This window comes from Taeniopygia guttata, chromosome 4A (assembly GCF_048771995.1).
Source record: "Taeniopygia guttata chromosome 4A, bTaeGut7.mat, whole genome shotgun sequence".
NCBI lineage: Eukaryota > Metazoa > Chordata > Aves > Passeriformes > Estrildidae > Taeniopygia > Taeniopygia guttata.
The window spans coordinates 8,150,733-8,172,719 of NC_133029.1; the positions used below are offsets into that span (position 1 = coordinate 8,150,733).

The 21,987-nt window shown below is 40.7% G+C and overlaps 1 protein-coding gene across 7 annotated transcripts in view; it reads right to left on the minus strand.

Annotated features, from left to right (window-relative positions):
- Window positions 1-2,163: 2,163 nt before the first annotated feature.
- Window positions 2,164-21,987, minus strand: part of IL1RAPL2 (interleukin 1 receptor accessory protein like 2) — a 340,252-nt gene continuing 320,428 nt past the window's right edge. For all 7 annotated transcript variants that reach the window (XM_030272569.4, XM_072929109.1, XM_030272570.4 and 4 more), the window contains 3 exons: window positions 18,947-19,090; window positions 15,303-15,473; window positions 2,164-6,868 (listed from right to left, as the gene is read on the minus strand). In XM_030272569.4, coding sequence (XP_030128429.4) covers window positions 6,171-6,868; window positions 15,303-15,473; window positions 18,947-19,090 — 1,013 coding nt within the window. In that variant the 3' untranslated portion in view covers window positions 2,164-6,170. The remainder of the gene's footprint in view (window positions 6,869-15,302; window positions 15,474-18,946; window positions 19,091-21,987) is intronic.

Genomic DNA, 21,987 nt, shown 5'->3' on the forward strand with positions numbered 1-21,987 from the left:
CAAAAGCAAAACCCCTTGTACCCTCTGCATAAGAATCACTAATTCTCTCCTCCACATAATAAATCCCAAGGCATGCTTTGAATCACAAATGAGTTTGATTTAGAAAGAAATTAGATGCACATTCTTCCTTTGACAATTTTTATTCCTGCCTTGGCTTGACTACATTTCTCCATTAAAAGAGAGCACCAGAGATTTGCAAATCCCTCTGTCTGGTGTGGGCACACTCTGAACTGGTGCTCTATTCTCCAGCCAAATTCTTGAGCCTACCTTGCCCTGCTGAGCACGGTGGGCACCCCACTGCCCTCAAATTTAAATCCGCTGCCCCACCTGCTCCAACAGGTCCAGCAGCTGTTGGTGCTCCCACTGCAGCAAACCACCTTGAATATCCACAGTGGATACTCACAGCCAGGAAAACGTGTGCCACCCACTGCTGTGTACAAAGGAATTACTTTGCACTCTTAGAAATTGCAATACTCATCTAATATAAAATACATTGTTCCGTCTTTGTGTTTGTCCTGAAGAGAAGAAAACCCTTAAAACCTTGTAAAGCCAATTACACTCTATCAAAATGAATTAGAGGAGTTTATAGAATACCTACCGTGAGAATCTGCCTCAGCTTGACAAACTGTATATTTATTATTATTATTTATTTGCTTTACTGCTTAGTCTGTAGCGATACAATAATATTGCAAAGAAGACAAAATGCTGACAGGTCATGTTCTGCTTTTATTGGCAGTGCTGATGTTTTATATTTATATGACAAATATCCTGGCAAAGCTTGGTAACTTTTACTTGGTTTCCCTTTTTTTAGACATTGTTTTATACCTCTTTGGAGCAGCCTTATTAATCTCTGAATTTCTCCATTGGCACTGAAATGATCAAAAAAGTTCTTGTGGTGAGCATTGCAAAGCTGTCCTTCCCTCAGCACCACAAATGCTGCAGGTCCTTTCTTTAGGGAAGTAAAAGATATTTCAGAACACTGTTCTTTGTGTTTGCAAGAATGTGACATGTCATTATTTTCAATTTTCAAATTCTGCTTGCTTCCTATAACAAAATATTCCAAAATGTCATATTTTTAACATTTGCTGGGCTGACTACTTCTAAATTGGATCTGTTTCAATCAATGTACTTTATGAAATTTCAAAACCTTAAATACTTCCAAGACAGTAATGAAAAGTACTTTTCTCTACTTTTGATTATTTTATAAACAAGATCAATATTGATTATGTTAAATCAATATTATTGCATTATTCACATACCTATTTACCTTTGGGCCTGAGCAAGGAAATACTTCTGGCATTACATGCAAGTTGAAAACCTGTGGGACTTCAGAAAGTGTGAGGTTTTATTTTGTGGGGAATAAAGAAACAGATCTTTTTCTTTTTCCTGTGGATGAAACAAAAAAAATTCCCATCCAAACAAAAACTGAAATGCTAATTTTAAAATTATCAAGACAAAGGTTCTGAAGCAAGCAGGCTGGCAAGAAATGACATATTTTTGTGGAACTTCACACAGCATCCATTGAAGAGTGGACAAACACAATGTGCTGATGCAAGAGCTGCCATTCCCCCTTTTCACTCCGTATTTCTGCCTGGAAAAACCCTCAGACCCTGACTGCTCTCTTCTTCCTCTCCCTTCATCCCATTCTCCACTTTTTTTCTTAGAGTCCCAGCAGCTCTGCAGCCCCAGCATGAACCTCAGAGAGCCCAAGAGAGGAGGCACAAGCTGCTGCACTGATGTGGAGGCGTCCTGCAGGCAGAACCTCCAACCACACCATCCCATGGGATGAGCTCCCCGTTGCCCAGCTGGGACACAATCAAACCCCACTGTTCTCCCATCCATGAGGGGTTCCCATGTGGTGTCACTGCCAGGCTAAGGGACACTGAAGGCTTTCCCCACCGTGAGCAGGACTCTGGGACCTGGCAGCTGCTCTCACCTCTGCTCAGGGACAGACACTGGGAACTGCTCGGAGCTCCCCGAAGGGCTCAGCTCCAAAGGCTGCTGAACATTCTGGTTCCTGAACTGCCCTCCCAGACCCTGCTCAGCAAACCATTTCGCACTGGATTAAGGGGAATTTAAGAATGTGCTTATGCATTTCGATGAACAGAGAGAGCCTGATGAATCAAAGGAACTACTGAGAGCAGAGGACCTTAAAAATAATGATTTTTTTTTTCCTGTAAAAGTATCTGTTATTTATTCCCAAGTTCTTATCTTGTTTATAACAAAGAATGAACAAAATTCCTTTCCCAAGGCTGGATGGTCCTGGAGCATATCCACACCAAACAGGGACAAAAATAAGCTTCGTTTTAGACAGAATAAATAAGCAAATGCTTCTTAGTCTCTTGCCTTCTATCTCTATTTTTTTTTTTTTTTCTATTCCTCTGTACACAGCAAGCATAAGGTGTTATGGCCTTATCCAGAATCTGCTGGACTTCACGGAGCTCTTTCCATTGTCTTGAATGGATTTTGGAGCAGACCTGGTGACAGAGTCACCAATATCTTTATAGAGGCTTCTCATCTACTGTCTAGAAAAAGGAATATTATTAAAATACCATCGCAACACATGGCCTCCAAGAACTGTCAATATTCACTGTGTTACCTAATTTAAAATTACCCTGTTTTCTTGCTGAACATTCTTTAGGAGGACCAAATCTGTAGCACTGGATAGGCTTCCAACTTCTGGCTCATTTGATAGACAATCTTTAAACAACAATTTCCTCTGAAGTACAACACACATGAAGGTAAAAACAGTAGCTTCCAAACATCATAAACCATCTTTAAGATGAATGTGCCCCAAACCAGAAGTCCCTGTGGTTGCAATAAGGATGTTTGCTGCTGGTGGTTTTTGGCACAGCCTGGCAAGCTCGGGGTGGTGGGGTCCTGGCCTCTCCCCTGACGAACCCAGCTGATAAAGCCACCATGGCTTTGGTGAGACAGGGGAACACAAAATGCCCATATGCCCTTTAATTTCAGCTGATGAGTTTCACATGATTGAGCTGGGACACTTTTGCCACCGAGGCCCTGACCCAGCTGTCACTGCTGCCACACTGGAGGGCTGCTGTGGAGTATTCCCACAGTGGGACAAGCTGATGGCTCCTGTGCCACCCAAGTCCCACAGCTGGATACATTTCTCTGTTTGATAGTGATTTTCCAGACCCTAAAGTGCTACCTATGGAAACACTTGGCCTCTTGCATGTCATAGAGGGTTGTCAAGCACTGACAACTTGACAACTGAAAGGGTTGTCAAGCACTGGCACAAGCTGCCCAGGTAAGTGGTGGAGTCACCATCCCTGGAGATGTACAAAAACCACGTGGCTGTGGCACTTGGGGACTTGGGTCAGTGGTGGGCTTGGCAGAGCTGGGTTAACAGTTGGAGTAGATAATTTTAGAGATCTTCCCCAGCCTAAACAATTCTATGATTCTCTACTGGTATTACACAAAACTGAGTCAACAAGAGGCCCCCGAGCTCAAGTCCCCACCCCCACACTAAAAGCAGAGGGGTACAGCAGGTCTGATTCATGTATATATTGTAGTACTCAACATACACTCAGAAATCTTAAAGCAGATTGTGACTTGGCATCTATAACTAAAAGATATCGATATACAGACACTCAGTGTGCTTTTGCAAAATGACTGAAAACCTGTTCTTTTCATGTTTCCTCAATACAAACACGTCTGCATTTTGCTTTAGGATAACTACTGCTCTGAGACATATTATCATAGGGTAAATGAATTTGTTACTGATATTAAATCCTTGTAAATAAAAGAAGCAGACCAACCTGCATATGTTTTTTCTTTTCTTTTTTTTTTTTTTTTGAGTTTGCATGCTTAATACAGAACTAGCAGGTATAAAATCTCACTGAACATTCTATGTGAATTAATCAGATTCTAGAGTAATGTGGGAAGGAAAATAATGAAAAGTACAGCTTTTCATTTAAACATATGCAGCTCTTTTCATGCAGGGTTTTCATTTAGGATTTTTTCTGTTTTTTTTTTTTTTTTTAATTACACTTTGCATTAAAGAACATAGCCAGTGTAAACACAGTCTGTAACACTTATAAAACAGTGCAAATTTTGTAAATTTTTGGGAGGAAGTTGAAATACATATATTTATAATGGAGGTAAAATTGCTTTCTTTCTCAGTAGAAAAATACATCTATTAAACACCTATGTTTGGAACTTAACTTCACAAAAGAGCAAGTTATAGTTCTATACTGTGTAATAAATTAATATCTTTTCTAGATTTCCACTTTCAGTGTTAGTGTCAAATGCATAATAATATTAAAAGAAATGAGAGAAACATGTATTATTTTGAACCTAATGAAAACTCTTACAGACAATGACTGGTGAAGGAGGGCACAGAATAAAGAGCTGGGGAAAGAAGCAATGGAAAAATACTGACCTCTATGAATTATTGCACATTTGAGATCATTTTCATGGCCTTTGGGCCAATTCTGGATACTTTTAAGTCTTAGGTCAGTGTTTGTTTCCATTTGACTGTAGGGTACAATTTAGGAACCACTGCAAAATGTCAAGGATTTACTGAATTTGTTTGCTGATGAAACCACAGGCAGCTGAGTGCAGAGTGCTAACTTTTATTCATGCAATCAAAGATAAAAATGCTAAAGACATACTGAAGCACAGGCAAGGTTGCCTGCCTTAAAAATATTTTTGGGAGCTTGCTTCAGCAGATCTTATTGAGACAAAATGCTCATGTCTGCTGTGTTTTCATTAGAGCCATGCCAAAACCTGCAAAACTGGCTTTTGCCTTCATTATTTAGAGCTTTTTCCTTCAATACAGTTGCCTCCATAGCCTGACTCTGCAACCCTTACCCAGCTGAGTGTGGAAATCTCCATGAGACACCCTGGTACTCGCTGAGCAGCAATGCCTGATGCTGAGCACCTGTGGAACAATTCTCATCCCCCAGCAGCAGGAATGCCATTCATGAGAGCTAAATGACAGGGTCCTATTTGACTGATGGGATCACTCACACAAGTGTGAAATGCAAGACCTTGCCAGTTGATTAAAAATATCACTTTTCACTAGCTGCACAGAGATCAGAAACATTCCTGCTTCTGCCATATTTAAAAGGTACATAAATTGGCAGATAGATAAACGAGAGAGAAAACTGTTTCAGGTGATTATCACTGCAACAGAAGTCAGACATACTAGTAAACCTGAACAGTTCAGCACTTAATCTCTGAATATTGCTGTAGTTTTCTATTGCTGATGTTCTCACAAGAAAAAGGTTAATTTCAAATTGTAACTACTGGTTTTGGGAAAAAAAATCCTACATAAAATTACTTTACTACAAATCTTAGATCTTAAGAAATTTCAGATTAATGAATTGGCCAATAGGCAGCTAAATTTATACTTAAACTGTTTGGAAAAATTCATTAAAAATCTGCAAAAAATTGCAAAATAATCTATAGTTGTCAGAAAAATTGTTTAAAATCCTCCTAAACATCTTCCAGTATTCTCGTAAGCTGTTTAATAAAACCACATTGCTAACCATTGACTAGGAATACAACATGTCTCAATAATAAAATGAAGAGATGCTGATGGGAGCAGGTGATTTATTTTGTAGTAACTGTTACTATGCACTTTATTGATAAAGCTTCATCTGCATTGTTTCAGCTGGGCATCTTCTAAAAAGCATTTGCAGGACAATGTTACCAGGAAGGTGTCCTTCTCCTTCCTTTTCAAGATGATTCACCCCTTGTGTTCTGTGCAGGAGATACTAATTTTTGTAGCATGATTAGAATTTCAAACTGTACTGTAGTCTATATGAAAAACCCAACAACTTCTGTGTATTCCAAATACTGTTACTTAAATATGTATGGATGTTGGAGATCGAACACAGTGACCTTTTATCCGTCCCAGATTGTAAACCTACTGTGAAGTGACGGGATGTGTTTTTTCTCCCCCCCCTCCTTTTTAAAGAAGCAATAAAACTGTACATTAAAAGACAGGAAGGACATTACTGAGCTACAAAAGAATGCCCCCTTCGTCAATAATTTGTAAATGTAAACAAAAAAGTTCAAGTAGAAAAGCAAACAAGTGTGCTGCTGCTTTGAATAGGTTTTCTCACCCCATGTGGGTAGGGCAAAGTTCTTTACAGGCGTCTCTTCATGGTGGCCATGAAGCATCTCCAAAGAGCCCTGATGTTCTACCAGATATCACTGGTGAGGCTGAGCTCCTTGGCCGACAAAGGCAGCAAGGGGCTGTTCCTGTGGAACTGCTGGGGGTCCTTGACGGCGTTGTTGAGAGGTAGCTGTCCGTTGAGGAGCGCCAGGGGGATGTTACAGTACGTGTGGTGGTTGCTGACGGAGGCCATGGGCAGCGTGGCCGCAGACACGTCGTACTCGTAGCCGCGGCAGTAGTGCCTCATGTGCACCGAGTCTGCCTGCTGGAGATCGCCCAGCCCCGCCCGCGACTCCACCAGCGTGGCAGAGGTGCCCGTGACGGCAAGGGAGGGCACAGTCTGGAGGTCTCCAAAGAGGCCCTGCTCTGCAGAATCCAGGACCTGATGCCGAGACACCACCTCCTTTTTCTTCCCTGGCATTTCAAAGACTAGGCGCTTCCAAAACTTAGAATTCAGTTTGCTGCTTTTTGGTCCTTTCCACTTGACCACTGAGAGAAGTTTGATGGTGTGCTTTAATGATTCCACTTCGTGATAATTCACCTTCCCTTTTAATTCAGTACACTCAATCAAAATAACTTTGATTTCTCCACTGACTAGCATGTTATGGAGTCTGTTTTCCATCTCAAAAATACTCCATCCTCTCCTGAGAACATAGTCTGGAGTTAACACGATAATGAGTCTTCTGCTTTGCTCAACACATCTTGTGAGATCTTCAATGTACGCTACAAATTATAGAAAGAGAGAAAGAGTAAAGAATAAAGAAGTCTATTGTATTAAAACATCAGGCTTGCAATCAAGTATAATAAAACCCTGCATTTTACTGATCCACACCATTTAAAACAATGGGCATTTCAATATACTCCAACAAAAATAGGATTGTGTATCACAAAATATTTCTATTTATGGAGTACACATAGAAAACTCCTTAATAACATCCTCCATCCTTTGCTATTTTCTCCTGTTCATTGCAGCAGGATGATATTTACATAATACCCTTGCTGTGTAGGTGCATTAGTGAACAAAAAACCACAGTTCACTTAGTGAAAAAAATATAGGTCACAATCAATGCAATGTTTGTGTAAGTTCTAACATTAACATTGGTTATGATTAACACTGTGCTGAGGGATGCAGGGTCTGGGGAGTGGTTCCCGTGTTCCAGATGCAAAGACATGAGGGTGCTGCAGGGTGTATGAACCATAACTTGCAAAAGCTCAGAAAGGAATGAACCCTCATCACATGCAGAATTTGTGCTATTGCATAGAAGCATCATGGTAGCTTTTTCTTCTTTAGGTATCGACCACAAAAGCATAAGAACATTCTTTGTGGCTCAGTGGTCTGTTTTAATATCACAAACCTGTGCTTCTATGTACCCCAAGCTATTAACAGAGACTTCACAAGTGACAGGAACAAATGGAAAATTTAAACATATTGGAAGTATTTATTTGTTGAGACATCAGTGACAAAGAAAAGAGTAGAATTCTTATATTCATGCATGCCAAGTAGTTGCAAATGATCAGTGTAAGCAGAAATGCCAGCCCCATAGCAGCTCCATGATGCCAGTTTACTGAACTTCAAAATGTTTGTGAAGTTGGACTTTGATCCCTGAGTTCACTTATCCCAGGGATGGTAGGGAAGAGAAGCCAAATACACTGGCCTGACATGGAACAGGATGGGAAAGAGATCTACTTACAGACCTGATCCAAAACCCATTCAAATGAACAGACTTCATTCAACAAACTTCAATGGGTTTTAGGTCAAGACCAGAAAAAATAAATCCCTTGAACAAAACCACTAAGGGCAGAAAATGTTCATTGGTTGCACAGCATTACAACTGCAAGCTTCGAGACAGGATATCTTTGTGTTTTTAAACTACATGAACCTCTTGACCATGCTGCTGGGAATGTGCTGCCTGACAACAGAGGAAGTGTTAGAAATGAAGACTTGGACACAAGAGCTGCACAGAACAGATCTTTACTCAGCACAGGGCAGGACCTCTCTTACACATCTGCCCTCTAGCAAGAACAATAATTACAAATAACATCATTAATCAACATCTGTTACTGCAAGACTCATTTTATAGTCCCAGGCACCGTACCACAGCATGCTTATTCACACCACTTCCAGTAAAGTAAATTGCTACAAATAGGCCAACAGGAACATTCTAAAATAGCTTATTTTCATGAGACTGAAGGCATAGTTAGCATCAAATCTGCCTTTACCAATGTTTTATTTCACCACTTAGCAGCAAGAAGAATTTCTTTCACAAATGGAAAAAAGAGGCAATTGCAAACATCCCACAGACACACAAAAATTTAAGACATACACATACATTACAAATGTCTATGCAACAATCCTGACTTTTAGTTAATGGTTTATGACTTTTTAATCATGCAGCATTTACAGTTGTTTTTGTTTTTTGTTTCTTGAAATACTTCATGAGGAAAACCCCCCATTGTTCTGTGTAAAATAGTTAACCATTAATGAAAAAAATTCAACATTAAATCCATGGGAGAGGCAGTGGAGCGGGGAGAGAATCAGCAACAATGAGAAAATGATAAGCAGAACTGGTGAAACAAAACTTAAGGAAAGGTAGAAATGTTCAATACAATGGAAAGATATTATCCCAATGTATCAACAGCTCAGACTCTTCATTTTCTTCCTTTCTTTCTGCTCCCAAAAAGAAAGAATTTAGGTGGGAAGCTTCATCATTAGAGGTTGAATCTGCAAGATACAGTAAAACAACAAACTATCATGCATCTTTCCTGAGACATATTCATCCCTCCTCCAAACACTCAGAACACTGCTATGCACAAGACAATTCCCTGCAGGACACAATCCTGGGCAGTACCATATGTCCAGGGTAGTGCTGAGCACGGCCATGCATATCCAAATGCATCCAATTGAGAAAAAACACAAACAAACAAAAAAAAAACCAAACCAAAAAACCCACTCCACTTTCATCTCTTCAAATACCCAGCACCAATCATTTCAATAGCAACACCCCAGCAATAATCCATCACACCATCGCAATCAAAAAGTCCTCAGCCTTGGGCAAACAGGGTGGAAAGAAGACGGGAGAAATTCCCTACTTTCTTGGGTGGACACTTCTCTCCTCTGTGCATCTCTTTAGGATGCCCACCTTCCTTACTGGGTATCTTACACGTTAGAGCTCTGTCCTCAGCTGAGCAATGAACGCCTTCACAAACGGTCTTGAGGTGTTCCCTCAAATTCCACGTTTGGAGTTGGTCACTAGTGGACATGGCCAATGAACAGGGGACTTGTTGATGCACTGAGGGTAAAGTACACTGAGATACAAGAAATTGGAACCCCAAATTTCCAGCCATCTGGTCCAGAAGTACTTAGTACTCCCACTAACTCCAGCTTGGGACTACTACTGAAGGCAGGTGGCAATTTTCCTGGAGCTTGTGGCTCCATTGGGTGCACTCTACAATATGTCAAATTTGCACCACTTGAACATTTCTGTGGAGAAAAGCATGGGGAGACAGATTCCTGTCCCTGGAATTTCCAGCTTTATTTTTCCCACTGGTACCAATCTGACTGCATAAACCTCTGAGCTGCTAAATCATCTGCTCTCCTTTTACATTAGAACTGGAGACTTCCCAAAACCCCTCAGGGTCAGATGTCTGCCTCAAGTGTTCACTCCATTAGAAGGTACTAAATCCAAGCAATCTGTATTGTAATGTGAGATGGAGAAAGGGTTGCTTTCACCTTTCCAGTGAGCTAAGAAATTATTGTCAGGCAACGGCTCAGTTTCATTTGCAAGAAAAAAATTGAATAGGGAGTTCAGGAATAATGTCACCAACTAGTGTCAACTGTAAAGGTCCAGAGCAACATATTTCCATCAGATAAATATAATTTCGCTGTAATTTCACTTTTGCTGCAGGAGGTGTCAACTTCAATGATATTATGATTATTGTAAGGGGAGAAAAAAAACATTGTCTTGGTGAAGTCAGTATGGAATTATTCACTTTCAAGTTCCAGGGATTGTATTTTATCATAAATTAGAATGTAAAACTAAGATGTCAGTGTTAGATTGAACCCACTTGTTTTTACTGGAAAAATGCATTTTAAATTTTGACCATTTTCCCCTGTCCTTGAAACACCATTCTTCAGTATGGTACAAAACTCTTCTCAAATTGTTAGCAATTGCCATAGTAAAAAAAGAAAATTTATATTGTGAGTGGCTCTATCAGTAACTTACTTTGCATTACCTTCAGTGCAGTGCCCAAGGAGGAATGGATAGCAAGAAGTGTTATATCCAGACCCAAACATTGTTTTAGTCTTGCCAGCAAATGGCAAGCAAATTTGTCCTGACAGCAAATATGTGCTCACCAAACACCATCTACATGTAATAATGCTGAACTGGAGTTTGAAGCACTGAAGAAGAGAATTTTCAGAAATGCATCCCGTTTGCAATTAAATCATGTGTAACTGCCTATGGAATCCTTTATGTGTTACATTAACCCAGGCTGGAAGGAAACCTAATATGCAAGCAGACTAGGAGCAGGGAAATTAATGAACACTATGGGCACAGAGCTGCTTACACAAAGAAATTACTTACTAACCAGATTCAGATGATTTGCAGGGGTTGAGGGAGAAGGAAAAAACCACTAGAAATAATATAAAATCCTATGGATATTTTTGGGAAACATGGTTTGCAGCACTACAAGAACCAAAGAGCATCTACCATCAAACCCATGCTGGTTGGTTCCTGGCACTCTGAAAATAACCAGTTTTTCTGTGTTTGGCAGTGTGACCATCACTTGAGAAAGTTATTTATAGAAGAGTAATTCAGTCCTGGTTTCCTAGCTGAATAGTTCCTAAACACTGAGTCTGATTACTTTATTATAACACCAATGATTTTATGTCTTGCTTTTCCTATTTATTAAATATGTTTTGCTTCTTTTAGCTTGGACTAGAACAGCTGAAACACAAAGCAGAGTAATGGCCCCTTCCCAGAGAGAGCCCAATCCCAGGATGAGCTGAGGGGCAGCTGATGAGTTTAACATAAAGACACAAATAATGCAGATTAGTGCACTATAGGACAGGCAGCCCTTCTGCCTTTTGTTCATATTTATTCCTCTTTCAGCTGACTTCTGTGTGTATCCCTGCTACCCTCACCCATGCCTGACATTAAAAGTTAGAGTCATACAGAGCAGACAACCAGGGACTCCTGAAAGGAGTTTGTGGAGCTGGATACCAAAGAAATGGTATCCTATACTTGACTAAGGCTCCTTGGGAACCCCAGACACACGCTCCAACCAGGTTTTCTTCATGCAGGAGCCCAGGAAGCTGGAATTCACCAGGCAAAAGCCACACAGATGGGCAGACAAAACTACAAAGTGCCAGAACTACAATATTGACCATCGTGTGCTTTTTATCACATGTCTTAGACACACTCCCCTTGTGCTGAGAACTTCTAATTTTTCAGGTAAACAAATATTTTTATCCGTCCCTTTTGTTCTTTTCACTGCCCAATCTTCATTGGACACCCTGGGCTGAGCTGGAGTGAATTGTTGGTGCTTTTTCAATCCTGTCAAGACCAAATGCACATATGCTTAGAGAACAACTAGATGATGCTCTAATAGATATTATGGCTGGTATTAAAGGTCTAACTTGACAATTTTTACCTCTTAACTTTCAGGTTTTAAAATAATTTGCAGAAGGCACAGAAAGAAGTACTTTCCTCTGATGCAGTCCTGATTTTAGAAGAGTGAAGTGCAAATAGATATTTTTCACTGCAGACATCATCCTTGACAAGACAAAAAATGGCTCAGGCAAAAACATAACTCGTCCTGTTATCCCCCTGCCAACTTCTCAATCTCCTCAGGTCTCCTAACCCTGAATTAAAAAGTCTCACAGAGCTTGAATGTTTGTTATGGTAGAGGGTTTGTAAAAAGAGCCCTGAAAATGAATAGGGTGAAAATAATGAGAACTGCTCAGGAATTCATTAACAAGTGCAAGTGCATCTCAGGGATCCCCGCTTCCTTACACAGGGTAACTTGTCCTATTACACCTAAGTTACCTGGCAGGGAGGTGTGTGTGCTGGCAGCTTTGACAGAATGAAGAACACTCATTCTGCTGAGACCAAAGAGTATTCTTTAAGAAAGAATAGCTGCTACAGTACTTCCCATAACATGCAACTCACTTCCTGGGTTACAAACTCGGTCTCCATTGCCATGTCTCTCTGCTGGGTCACCAGTCTTGCCTTCCATGGCTGTGTGGGATTCTGTTCCATCTTGTCAGCTCAGGGAGTTGGATCCATCCATGCTGCTCTCAGGCAGCACCAAAAGTCATCACAAAGGTCCGTGCTGGCCACGGTGTGTTGGGTGTTGCTGTTGGCATCCTTCATGGTGCCTCTCCCTCCTACTAGGACAAAATGTTCTACTGGGATAAAATTTGAATCCCAGCAAGGCTCAGAACCAACACCTACTGCAAAACATGACTCAGCCCCATCTGACCTGAACTCTGGATCTGCTTCCCCATGGTGAAGAGGTGGCCTCAGTCCCCACAGCCAGCACCTCTGTCCTCCTGGGGACAGCAGCAGTCACTTCATGGACGTTCCTGAACCAGACACAGAGCTGAAAGCAGTGCTTGGACATGTCCCAGGCACAGCACATCTGGTTGTAATCTCTCCCTCAGCTTCACAGGGGCAGCAGAGCCCATCACAGCTTTCCCCCAGAGGTTAGCAATGAGCCAGCTGGACAAAAACACAATCAAACTCGTCCCTGAATTTTCCCCAAGTCAGCTTTTTAGGCTGGTTGCAGAACCGCACAAGAAAATTAATGAAATAGTATTTGACAAATCTATTTTTTGCCTGCTCTCAAATGCAGGGAGCAGCTGTGGGAGCTGCATGCCAAGAAGGAAGCGAATGGTGCACACCCTCCCGTGGCAGCTCCTCACAACTGCAGGGCTGCAGGAGGCACCAGCCATGCACAGCTCCCGGCTGCACTGCTGGGGTGACACACACCAAGGCACACAGGATGCAGGACACACACCAGAGCAGAGAGTGGGAAACGAGTACACTGATGAAAGTAATTTTCCCTGAAAGATGAGGAAGTTAAACATGTAAGAAGATATATTTCCTAAAATAAAACAATAGCTGTGATCAACTCCCCATTTTTCTACAGAAATCTACCCTGGAGAGTTATACATTTTGTCACATCTGCCACTTTTTTGAGACAGTCACTTTAAAACATGTTATATTTTCCTCTGAAGTTTCTAGCTGGCCCATTCCACATCACACTGCCTTCACTGAGCACTGCAAGCCCTTGTGAGAGTGGTGAGTATTGGGCAGAACACAGGCACGTTCCACTGCTCCAGGACACACAGAGAACTCACAAATGCAGGAGGCAGAGTCTTCCCTCCTTCCCCTCCCCTCACACTCTCTCTAGCCCCTCTTGAAATAAAGTGCTTTCCCCGATGCTTTTTCAAAGCTAAAGCATGCAAAACACACTCATTTCAGCTCCACATTTTATTCTGCCTTGTCATTATGTCTGATTAGGCGTTCTTGAAGCTCCATGTGTTAGAATCAGGCCTTTTCATAATACTGAAGAAGTGAGTTTGAGAGGAAAGAAGAAGGATTAAATCTGTGAATGCTCATAAATGAGATCTGACATTTTCAGGTACCCTACATTTTCAGGAGAGGTTTAATGAATATCCACAGTGATGGCAAGTATTCGCTGAGTGCCTTGCTGACAAAAATAGACAAAAAATAAAATGCCATGTTGGCTGGAACAACAATTGGAAAAAAGAATCTCATTTCAGATTAATCTGTGCTTCAGCATAGTTATTATTGAAGAGTAACTTTAAACTTCTTAGTTCACTTGCATAATTGCTATGTATAACTCTGCTATATTGTTTGATATAAAGCAACTAACAATTCTGTGGGTTTTACCATAAAAAGGTGTATTTTATCTTAATAATGTCTAAAAATTTAATATAATTTGCTTGTACTGTAAGAAATAAGAAAGCTATGAGCCAAGTCCCCTTTCTGTAATATCTCACTGTGGAAGAAAAACTTACACCTTGCAGGGGCAAAAAGAAAAAGTGAATCAGCTCTAAAGTAGGAGCTGAAAATGCATGTGATAAATTCAAGCCTCCTGCATAGGCCTTTCATGATCTCTGGTGAGGCTCTGACTCCTCTTTCTCGGTGCAAAGGGTTCACAGCTCTGTCTGCAGCACTCTCAAAGGTCAGAGAAGAAACAGGCTCTGACTCCTGGGTCAGGCACTGGTGCTGGCACAGTGAGGCTGCAGTTTCAAGTCTTTTGGCAAGTAGGTTGTAATGCAGCTATGCTCCAACTATTCCATGTTTGGAGACATCTGCCCCACTACAGCCATTGCTTTGTTCTCTTGTTCATATTTCCTACACAGTAGCACATACAGAGAGAAGTTCATGTTCTCTTCTATTGTTTTTACGAAAGTGATTTGGAGGTGGAATTTGTAAAAAAAAAAAAAAAAAAAGAAAGAAGAAAAAAGAAAAAAAAGTCTATTATTCACAAGGGTAGCACTTAAAATAAATGTGATATTAAAGCAATCATATTGTGCATTCAAAAGTCATCAACAGAATGGATATGATTTGTGGTCTTTTTGATTTGCTCAACATGAGTCTGGTAGAAGAAATGACGTAACTACCACTAGGAAAGCATTGACCTTTGGTAGAGACATCCAAAGTGCTGCTGAATCTTATGAGACTTCCAAGTTAAGGAAAAACCCAAAGGACAACAGATAGGATGACTTTTACTTGTAAAGCTGCTGCAGAGAAAACAACTAATCACTTCAAAAAACCAAAAATCCCGTTTTCAATCATGTAACAGAGATGATAAAATCCTTTTAGAAAGTTTCCTCCTTAGTTACCTGTGTTTGATGTAGACATTTTGGACTTGGTATTGCTTGCAGTGCTGCAGCCTTCCCTGTAGGAAGGTCCAGCTCTTGCCCCCACTGAAATCAATGGCAGTTCCCTCTGATTTCAGTGGTGCAGGAACAAGCTCCAACAGAGAACACAAATTTGCAGTGCTGAGGAAACTTTTTCAATCTTTGCAACCACTTCCCAAGATTTTCCTTGTCTTGTACTTATTGCAGAGTCCAGGCCTTTGTGACACATCAGACAGAAATTAAAGGGTCAGAAATACTTACTTCCACTAGGGATCAGGTCCCTATCTGGAATGAAGAGCTTATATCCATAGTGCTTTTCTAGAACATCTGGCAGAATTTCAAGTGCAAACTGCTCCTCTTCATTATTATCACGATCTAACGCATCAGGATCCACTTTGGTGTATGAAAGATAAGCATCATATTCTTTGTTGTCTGTAAGAAAGCAAATCATGTTCAGCCTGCTGTTTGCAAGAGCACTATAAGTATCACAGGAGAGCACTGGGAAATTGTATTATTCCTTGAAACCACCAAGCATTTCCCAACAAAATGGGGACTTTTCACAGAAACATATAATCTGGCTTCCAGGCAGAAATCTCATGGATCCTTTCAGTTTTCTCCTGCATGCTGAGCAGTAACTCTGCTCCATGTGGTCAGACATGTGCCACAGCTGAAAAGATCATGGGCAAAATTTTCATATAAATACTGAAGTGGAAACTTTTATTTTAAGCCTTCACATATTTGTAATGCAATTCTTTCAGCTTCTATTCCTCAAGAATTCTAGGAGTATGTTAAAGTTTTCAGCTTGGAAAAGTTTTGACCCCGGAAAGTTTTGAGCAAGGAACATTTCCTTCCATAAGTAATTGTGAGAAAAGACATGACTTAACTCAAACAAATACTGACTATTCAGAAAACAATGCCAAATGCAAACAGTTTAAAGCATTTTTTAAAAGAAAATCCCATAGTTTTCAAATCCAGATTTGAAATATTTGGGGATCACATTATAAGAGAGACAAATAACTCCCATAAAGGGCAACATTCCTTCTCCTCTTCCTCCACCTGCCCAGCACTGGGGCTTGTCTCCAGCTCTGCTTCTGAAACACGGAGCTCAGAGCTCATGAGTGTGCCAGGAACAGAAGTGGTGCCACCACAGAGCTGGGGAGCCATGCTGGGATCAGAGTGTCGTAGTGACATTTCTCGTTGTATTCCTCTGCAGTAATGGAAAACAGTATATTGAAAAAGTCAACCTTCAGCAATTCAGCCTCCAGGGAAGAGCCCAGCTGCCATTATTTACAGAAAATGAAAAATCAAATAGTTAATGTTGTGAGAAGAAAACTGCATGAATGGAGGGTTTCTGAGTACCAATTATCTGTAAAGAATAGTGCACATGAAAGATAATTAAAGCAGTTAAAAATGCCTCAATATATTCTGATAAAAAGAACAAATACCTAAACAAAATATATCTTTTGATGACCTTGAACTGATGGTTACTGACACAAAGCCAGACCCGTGAGGGTCAGAGCTGTAGTCAAAGCCTGTAAATAATAACATATTTGCAAAAGGCAATTTGCCTAGTGTCACCATGGCTGTAGAGGACGATGGAAGATGTCCACCTGGCTTGCTGACATTCCTCTGAAGTCAGCAGGCCAGCCAGCTTTGGAGGCCTGTCCAAAACCTGCCGCTCTGTCCATAAGGAAGCCTGCCAAAACCTTTTAAGAGAAGCCAGTGACCCCAGGGCAGCGTCCCTGCACAGCTCAGGGAGCTGCAGAGCCCCGAGAGCCGCAGCTGCAGAGCACCCTGAGCCCCTGCCCGGGCACCTCAGCTGGTGCCAGCCAGCAGGATGCTGATGGAGCAGCTCCCTCGGGCTGCTGGGAGCTGGTGCAGTGCTGCTGGAGCTCCACAGCCTCCGCTGGCTCCCCACAAGCTCCATGCACCAGGACACAGAAGAAGGAGCTGCCCACACTGGCCCAGCGCTGCCTCTGGGGGCTCTGGGAGCAGCAATGTTTGGAGTCATTTCCTAAATGGATCCTTTAATCCTCAGTGTCATTTTCTCTAAAAGCAATGCTACACACAACACAGGAATTCAGTGTGTCCAACATTGCTTACGTGGGATATTTTTAAAAATAGGAATAAAGCATATCTGTTGAGTTCCAAATCTTCTTTTTTAAAGAAATACACATAAAAGTGGAAAATGACCCTGTGATTGCATCTACTCATCTGAGTGCTCATGGGAGCTCTGTATGCTCCCCCTACTGCCCACATGAGAAGAAACAAACATCCCCATATATGCTTTGATTTCTGTAACATTCTGCCTCCATTTTTCATCCTGCAGGATCAGAACGAGACACAAAGCTGTGAAAGGTCTACAATTATGCACTGGAAAAATAAAAGGTTGTTTTCGAAATTTATAGGCACACAGAATCCCCCATGTACTCATGGGGCTTATTCTAAACAACCAGAAAATAATATTGTTTCATAAATTAAAAAGTGATTGAACCAAGGAAGTTACATGTGTAAAAATGCAGCAGCTTCACACCGAAAACACAGGATAGGCACACTGAAGCAGGCTGGAGAAAGTTAATACTTTTGGTTGGTGTGAAGCAGGGATATTATGTTGGTATAATCCCAAGGTGTTTTAGGCAAAGTACTTCTCAAACCACATCATCTCACCTTTCCCTTTGTCCTAAGTACCAGTATAAATATTGTGCAGTATCGTAGAGTATGGAAAAAGCATAATTTTAGTTTTTTCCCAGTCATACATGAGGATTGAGAAAATGCCAATTTCCTGATCTCTGTTCCTGCTATTTATCACAGACTCACAAAGTATTCTGAGCTGGAAGGGACAAGGATCCCCCTTCCTCTTTCTAAAATCCCCTAGATGTCATTCCATCCATTCTCCATGACTCCTATGGATTTTGTCATAGTGGAACCTTTTCACACCATATCTACTCATTGTGAAACAGAAACTTTTATCACTGTGATAACAGAACAGCCAACTGCATGTTGTTTTGGCACTGTGGAAAATATATTCCCTGCTCTCTTTTCAAATACATTGGAGTTTCTGGATGTACCATTTCAGAGCCTGTGTGACTGCTAAGTGTTGCAGTGGGCTATTGTAAGCACCTGTATTTGAATGCTGCACTTACTCTCTTTTGCAGATACTACTTAGATGCATATTAATTATAAAATAAATGTTAAGATCATAGGAATAGGATTTAAAGACTGGGATTTAGTTTACGGGGCTTACTCCAACTTCATAGGAGAAGGAATGTTCTATATTCAGGAGAATGAAAGCTTCAATTTAAAAACCCAAGTTTAGCTTTAGGCACAAAACAAAATGTATGCTAGTGAGAGGTAAGGTGGGGGAAGAAAAATGGAAAACAATCTAGTTTATTCCTAAAGATACTCCTCAAGCAAGCTGCACATTCCCACCAAGTCGTTTACAGTGTCCCAATGAACTGAGGTAACCAGTTAACCTCATATCACCTCTCATTAGTCAGAGGAGGTCACTGGAAGCCTGGTGGCAATTCAATGAAAATGCTTCATGAGGAACACCTGGTGAAAGGCTGCTCAGATGACAGTGTGGATCTCAGGAGAAAGGACCCTGGGTACATGTGGCACTGCACACATGAATGTGAAGAGTTCACAAATGACACGTGAGCCTCTGTAGCAGACACATGAACAATTCTTCTGGCTCCCTTTTGCTCATGGCAGACCCCAGTGGCATTTCTCTAGAAAGACTCATTGATCTCAGGGGACTTTGGGAGAAAGTCGTAGGCTTTACACTGTTGGGTGCTTAGCAGTTTAAACTAGCAGCAGGTGTCTTTTAGGATTCATTTAAATCTCACCACTTTGGGTCTCTGAAATATTCCCATTGCATATATTGAGTTTCCTGTGCAACTGCTTACCATCAGCTGCTTCATCTCCTCCAAAGTTCTGTCTGTAGAACAGCATTAACTCTATGTTGTAGCACTTATAGATGGTCACGAGCAAAATAAGCAGAAGAAGGATGGCTCCCAGTCCTCCAGCAAGTTCTATTTTGTAGATCAAATCTAAAATTATCAAGGAAGGCAAAAAGGTTATGATCTTTCCAAGCTATTTTTTTTCTAATCCACTGTACAATTCCACATAAAATTGTGCAGGTTTCAATTACAACCACCATAACATTAAAAATGCCTAATAATTTTGTCTATTGACTGTTACTTAATTTTACTCATTTACTCCATCTACTGCCCATCTGAAATAACCATCTGAAATCCAGAATGCATTTGAGGCTATACATGTAAATCTCCTACACAGAACTATGCAGTGATTTTACACAGAGAAGTAACCAACTTTTAATGAGCTGGTGGATTTTAAACTTCTGCATTGGCAGAATGCATCAAATGCTGTATGCATCATGTGAGAACAGATTGGGCAGGATCTGGTCCCTTCCCCTCCAAATTAGATGGCTTTGGTTTTCTATTTGTGAAGCCTGTGGACAAGCTGATGTGAGCTGCCAAGCCAGGGCTTCAGCTTGGGTTGAGCTTGCAGGAAGCCCAAGATAACACAAGAAGCCAGGAGCACACATCAGGCTGCAAAGAGCCACTTTGTTTGTTTGGCTGCTAACGGAGTTTTCACATATTTGTAGAGTTCATATTATACTTTAATGGAACCTAGAGTTAGTTAGAATTTCCTACTCATATACTTCTGTTAGGAAACATCACAAGAACTCAAAGGACTTCACAAATGCATCCAGACACAGTGATCCATCTTTTACAGCTGGGGAAACAGGCTTAGAAAAGAGATGCAGCATGTTCAAGGTCATTCAGCAAACCAATGACAAAATGGGATAAAACCCTTTGGATACCAGTCCAGAGCTCCATCTGATGCAAGGGACTAACTTGAACAGCATTGCTCTTTATTCTGAAATGTCCTCTGAAAGCAATATTGCTCCTAACACCACCTGGCATATTACTTAGCCATAAAAGAGGATGACAATTTGACTCCCACAGCCTGTATTGGTTCAGATAAGAAGTCATGAAGATATTTGCTGCTGTGACAAACACAGCAAGAAGTTGCCAAACTCATACAGGCAGGACAAAGTTCTTGTGATCTTTATGCTTCTAAAACTTAGGCCAGAAGAAATTACTCATATGTCATTTGTGTCACTTTCAAGATAAAAAGCAAATTAGCTGCGTATCTTTGGGGGTTATTTTTGCCTCGCTATGCCTTCTATTTCAATAATTAACATCAGATGTCAAGCTATTCCCAGTTTACAGTATCTCTGATGTCTGTCTGGCAAGAAGTCATGGACTAATAGATGGAAAAAGTCTATTATAATAGCTATTTAATCTCTCTGAGAACACAGGGAATTCATGGGACTTTTACTACACTGCATGATAAAGCCTGCATGTGCTCTGGGGGATAAATCTAGGCAAATGGAGAACAGAGTAGGTTAAAATCACTTTTGAGGGGAATATTTTTTCATTGTACTGAATCTTTTTTTGCTAGGAAACAGAGATGATGGCAAAACTGCCAGCTTGGAAGGAAAGAAAATGCTGAGCCTTGCAGCCCACACAGGAGCACAGAGTCGTGTCCACTTTGGTGGGGCAATAGCAGGATATTAAGCAAACCCACAAAATCCAGCTCGAAAGGCAAAATTGATCAGCTTTTGCATGTCCAGTATTTGTCCTTCTGCCCCATGAGCTCTCCTAAAGTACAGACATAAGGAGAGAGAAAGCTGAGGCTTCTGAGCTCTCCTTATTTCCATCCCAAAGTGGAGGCAATGAGAAAAATCCAGGATGTTCAATTTTCTTGCTTACTCTACTTAGCCTTGGCATCTGATTAATTCCTTCCTCCTCAAGTGGTCCTCATTGAGATAAATAAGGAAACAGCATATCCAACACTAGAAAAGAAGTTGAATCTGGTCTCTGTGCTATAAGAGTGACTGAAAAATAGCAAATAATAATATTAATAGTTTCTAGTGTAAAATAATGTGGAAGGACCTTGCCACAACATATTACATGTATTACAGAGGATCATGGTCTTTAAAATAGAAAAGTCTCATAAATACCAAATAAATGGGAGACAACTACATTTTAGAAGTTCCTCATAATTTAGTGATGTATCAGTATCAAACCCATCCCCCTTTAAATTGGTTCCTTGCATATCTTAATTAAAGGCAGCCTCCTTGAAAAAAAATAATGAGGAAAAGTCATCATAATATTTACGTTTATCTCAATTCACTAGTTCTTGCCACTAAAAGCATGGTCTGACTTTATTCTGTGGTTACTGACAAGTTATTTATCTTTCAGGACAGTTATATTATAGGCTATGTAGACTTCAGTCACTAAATACTGGACTGTTTTCAAACTCTTTTGAAGGGAATCCTGAACTATTCCCACAACTAAGGGACAATTGGGTGTATATTGTTTTTCCATGTTATTTGAGCACCAAATATGCTAGGACAGCATGGAGATAAAAAAAAGAAAAAAAAAAAAAAGGCAAACCAAACCCAGGATTGTCCAGAACTTATTTCTGAACTGCTTGAAAGCAAGTTACAATGTGATCTTGAATTAAGTCAGTAAAGAAGAATGTGGCAGCAGACAGTTGTGTTCAGGTCTTAGGAGCATGTTTGACTCTGCCTTTGCATTGGTAGCTTTGGGTTTGAAACTTGATTTGGTTCTTTTTTAGGTGAAAACCCCAAACAATAAAAATGATCCTGAATGATGGCGCATGCTCTGGAGCTATTGCTACACTGGAGCTGCGCAAAAAGCCACTCCTGTATCCTCCTGAAGGTTTGAGGAGACTGTACCACTAATACAGCAAAAGACTTTAATATATTTTCCCTGAAACATTTGAATTTTTCTAATTTTTTTTTTCCAGCAAAAATTATGTGTTAAAAATAACCATCTGCTGTCAAAACAAGAACTCTAGAAAATATTATACAACATCTACAATTTAGATT